At 37.9% G+C, this 5,314-nt stretch overlaps 1 protein-coding gene across 1 annotated transcript; it reads left to right on the forward strand.

Annotated features, from left to right (window-relative positions):
- The first annotated feature begins 1,694 nt into the window (after positions 1–1,694).
- cenpl (centromere protein L) lies at positions 1,695–4,434 on the forward strand. The gene is made up of 5 exons (XM_026361476.1): positions 1,695–1,768; positions 2,514–2,688; positions 2,796–3,050; positions 3,294–3,869; positions 3,964–4,434. Exons 1-5 carry the CDS (start codon positions 1,701–1,703, stop codon positions 4,036–4,038), a joined length of 1,149 nt encoding a protein of 382 aa, XP_026217261.1. The 5' UTR covers positions 1,695–1,700; the 3' UTR covers positions 4,039–4,434.
- Positions 4,435–5,314: the final 880 nt, after the last annotated feature.

The following is a 5,314-nucleotide window of genomic DNA, read 5'->3' on the forward strand; positions in this document are numbered from 1 at the left end:
GAATATGGGCTTTGAATGGAATTCTGCCTGTTCAATAACGTCATACCAATTTATATATATTTATACCAACGATATTGAACATTGAGGACAAATCAGTTAGGGCTTTCTCAAGTTCTCGGAATCAAAACAAAGGTTCAGGTGGTAGTACTCAAAGGAGCAATGGATATTTTCATACAAAAAGATAAACTTGGCCATGCAAATTGTGGTAAACAAAGACATCCGGTGCCACTAGAGTGTGCTGTTCTCTTATTACACCTTCTGCAGTTTCCATGGCACTGCATCCCTTCTGCTCACACATCATCTGCAAGCTTCCCCCATTGGTTAAAGCGCACCATCAGCCACTGATAATGTGATTGGCTGTTGATGTGGTCATCATACTGTAAGTCTGGCAATGTATCCAGACCTCCATTCAATAGACAGGTACTTGCAAAACATACACACAAACGTACACAGGCTTGCACAAACATAAGGAGAAAATAGAAGACTAGAAACCATAAATATAAATGAAAATAGATGGTAAGAAGTAAAGAATGAGAAGGATAGTGGGAAAGTAGGGAGACACTGTACATGAGAAGAAAAAAGAAAAGAGCACAGTTTCCATGGTAACCAGGAGGGGGAACGGTTTGGTGGTTGCATGTGAAACTGGCAGGTACTGAAACATACACACACAAATACACATGCATACACATTTTTGTCACTTGAGAAAATGGTGCATTGACTTACAATATCCAAATAATCCCTAATATTACTATTACTCTAATGTAATCCTTCTGTTAGTAATCCTTATGATAACCTTAATTAAAACATACTTTTGCAAGTTGGATTAAGTACACACACACATTTTATGAATGTAAATTATAGCCTATGTGCTCAATTTCTTTTTATCTTCAGTCATTTTTTCATGCTTACCACCAATCCCAATGATTTAGACAATCTTTTTGATTTGTCATTTTGCCATAGCATATGTGCTGTCGTTTTAGGCTGTATAGTAGGCAAATCCATACCAACCATACCGTAATAAATAGATAGATCTACATTTACATGTACAGTAGGTCGCAACTAGCAACATCAACATCTAGCAAGAAGTCAGCGCAGAGCAACGTGAGATCACGTTTAATGTGATCATTATGTGCACAATTGGCATCACTGGGATAAATAATAATAGTAATAATAATATGTTTTTCTTAATATTCTTTAATATTCATTTCACAAATAGATAACTTTAAGAAAAACATAAAACTTGCTAGTATTCTGCAAAGTTGATGAAGTATAAAATGCAATACACCAACACAATTATTTGATTCATCACATTACATTTAAACGTGTGGTTTGTTGTTGGTTTAATTTTAGTTTTTGATTTTTATTTATTTTATTTTTTTTTTACATTATGATTCTAGCGGCTAGGATCATAATACAGGCAATATCCAACCATAATCGTTTTACATACAACAACTTTGCCCTTGCCATGTTTACCAATTCAATAGATTATCTGTTCCTGTTTCGAATTCGGATTTATTCAATACTGTTTAAATAATTCACACATTTAATACTTGCTTGTGATCCGGAATAAATAAACAAAAACTCTCATAAAACATCCACGCTTTTAAGCAACTACGGTTTTTAATTCGTAAAAAGATCACTTCCTGTTTGGGTTGATGTGATTGGCTGATTCTACCCGCGAAGACTCATGGGAAAGCGCGATGTTCAAAATTGTTTCCGGTTTCGTTCGCTACAATACAACGATACGAATGGAGCGACAACACAGCAGGTAAAACTATATCCCCTAATAAATCATGCTGTTTCTTTAGAATATTTGAATTCACCGTTACAAAACAATGTAGCATGGTCAACAGTTCTCCAATGACCCAGATATTTATAGTTGTTATCGATATAAGGGAGTGTCACGCCAAATAACTCAAGTGTGTAACGTTACCTTGCTTGTCGTGAAATGTAACATCACCTGGCAAGGTTGAAACTGGTGTGATAGGCAATTAATTAAAAACACTTTTAAATTTAGCAAATATCCTACACCTATGTGAGTGCAGAGTTGCATATTAATATAGCCTTTATACTAACAGTGGAAGGTAATGTGCAGCGTTACGCAACGTGTTTATAGCTAAGTTATTGACAAAGAGATGCATGTAGCTAAACATGGATGAAGTGCACGTACAGTATCTGTCCTTTCTGTTTGCTATGGTACGGAACGTAGGAAAACAGCAACGTTAGTATAGAGGTAGAAGTATATAAACTGAAGTGCTAAAATGCTAAAGCAAAAAAAAAAAAAAGAAGAAGAAGAACAGAGGTATTAGTTTCAATTTACTAAAAGTAGCAAAGTAAATGCAATCGTCGTACAGAACGTGCCATTGTTTATTTATTTATTTTATGATCACAGCTTTTCTTTGCTTTATTTTTCACATTTGGAAGTTGTACATGTTCTACAATAAACAATATAATGATGACTTGTTTTTTAAAACACTAAAGGAAACTGAAGCTATAGTCTGTGTGGTTTTCAGTGTGGTGAGGACTCCCCTCGACAGCGTTAAGGTTCAGAGGAGAAGCAAAAGTAGGAGCTACAGACAGTCCTACCGTAGCTGCTTAGGAGCCGCTTCACGACTCGGTTCAACTCCAGCATTCACAGCACGGAGGCTCAACACCAGCAGAAAAGCTCCAAAGTTACACAACATCACTGTGAGTTGACCTAAGCAATGTTTTTGGCCTTTTAAAGATTAGGTATTCATTGAACAGACATAAAACGCACACAGAATAGTCACCACCCCTGTCTTTTTTTATCAAAGGAGAAGGTGAATGCAGAGCAGCTGGCCTTACTGATGAAATCCGAGTGGAAGCTGTCATACGTTACTCCTCTGTATCAGTTCAGACACACACAGCTGAAGAGCTACTCCAGGCAGCTCTCAGCGTTTATAGCTGCAGAGAAGCAGCAAGGCTTGGCCGTGGAGGTGGAAGGATCACAGAACAGCTTCAGAGTCTCCTTCTCTGCAGTGCAGGGGATGGCAGGGACAGATGATGATGCCGAGACTGTCCTCATACAGGTAAGCACAAGAATGAATATGACAGAGGAAAAATGTTCAAGTTTACAGTGTCACTTTTTTTCCTTCAGTTGAATGACCAGAAAATAAGCATGCAATGATGCAGCTTCACCCATTGTAATCAAAGTGAGAATATATCCCACTTGAAACAGAAAACTGTGAAAGTTAAAGAACTCCCGTCTGATTTTTGGCTCGCTTCCTATGGTTCTAGTTTGCTTTTTCTTACTGTTCCCTTTCCCACTTCAGATCCATTCAAAGTCTATATTTGCAAGGCAGGACGAGCATCAGAGGTTGATATGGAGTGGCTGGCTGACTTGCATCAACGGTAACCCTGATTACCTGCGCTCACTTCCAAAAGACTTCATCTGTTTGCCACTCTTTGGCAGCAGTGGGTCTGAGGTTCTCACTTCATCGGTCCAGTCCTGGTTCCAGCAAAACTTCGACTGCTGTTTCGGCCCTCTGGAAATCAGCCACACCAGCCTACAATGGCTGGTGGCATTATGGACTAACTGCCACACTGAGTCAAACATCCAGCATCTCAAAATGATTTGGAGTATTCCTGTTGTGCCACCGCTACAAATCACCTACACAGTTAATCCCCAAGACGCCTGGGATCTGTGGAACAGTGTGAGAAAGAGTCCACAGGAAGAGAAAGAGACTGAGGAGGAGGAGGGGAGAAGTATTGATATTGAGGAGGTGATGCAATTTATGCAGGGACTGAAGAGCCACTTTTACAGACACTTCAGGCTTGACCTGTCTGCAGGAAGCCTGAAACAAGTCTCTACAGCACTGGGTTCAGCCAAGTACAACGGCAGGATCAAGGTACAATCTGACAGAAACTGCTGTACTCAAAGTTTCATTACTCTTCATTTTAGCCTAATATTCTTGTACTAATGTGTGTTTCCTTTTGTTTCAGATCTCCAACAGTAAATACATGATCACCACTCTGACGCTACTGACAGAGGGTGCTCTCCTCAAAATGCCCATCTAACAGAAGACCGACAGGAACTGCAATGTTGCAAATAACAGCATTCATTTAAAGAACAGTTACTCTGAAAAGACTGGACTAGTTTTAAATATAGGTCCTTTTTTAAGCAATGCAGACTTTTTTTAAATACAAGTAAACCTTTTTCATTAGTAGAAATACATATTTCATATTATCATTAGTGAAAGCAGTAGATTCATATGCTGACTATTTTTTTCTTCCATTTTCCAGCACCTAAACAGCAATTAAATATAGGTACACATGTGGGTGTAATTATTATGTGTTGATGAAAAAATCTTGCATGTTTACCCTATCATCCACTTTGACTGCCATAGTGCTTGTAAATATTACCCTGTTTTTGTGCATGTCTGTTTATATATTTTTGTCTTTTACAGTTGTAAATAAACGTTTAAAAAAAGTGCTTGGTTTGGCGATGAACAATTCAGGATAGGCTCCCAGCAAAATTGTGCAAACTTCAGCCTCAACTTCAAATGTATAAATACATTACTTGACTAAAGGACATCGACATGAGGTGATATGAAAAAACTGATTTCTCAAAATCATAATTTTCATTCTGACAGCTACAGACAGCCACATTGTTTTTTTATTTTATTTATTTTATTGTTACTCAAGACAAAATCAGGCAACTTCATTTCAAACTATATTCCCAAAAAGAAATCATACAACTTAAATAAAGTTATCAAAAAAATAAATAGAAACAATGAGGGAAGGGGATGCTAAATGCCAGTTAGAGATTAACATTACTGTATATTGCACTGGTAGAAAAAGGCAAACAACAAAATAAGCAACTTGTGATGAACTTAACTGAACTCCTGTGTCTGGATAATTAATGTGATGACTCACGGCTCAGCAACATCGCTGTTGTGTTATTGCTACACTGACACTACTAAATGCACAATGACAATAGCGAGGGCGTACGAGTCACAATCCCTGCTCCATTATGCTCTTTAATGGCAGGACTAGTGCTCATTTTGGTGTCTACGTTGTGTTGGTGGTAATTAGGGTACAGCAGATGCTCATCCTGCCATTAAATTGCATTGTGGAGCTGAGGACTGTGAGAATAAAGGATGTGAATTTAATTTTGTAGTCAATTTAAAGTAGAACATACAGGATTCACAATTTTTAACCGTTAGCCGTGATTTCGCTCATGATATGTGTTGTATATCAATAAGAACTCTCGCTCAGAGTGGGCATATAACTTAGTGAAACCCCCCAGCCTGTGTGACAAACTTTAAAATCCAGTTTGGTTTTTCTTACATGG

Source organism: Anabas testudineus, chromosome 2 (assembly GCF_900324465.2).
Source record: "Anabas testudineus chromosome 2, fAnaTes1.2, whole genome shotgun sequence".
Taxonomy (NCBI): Eukaryota; Metazoa; Chordata; class Actinopteri; order Anabantiformes; family Anabantidae; genus Anabas; species Anabas testudineus.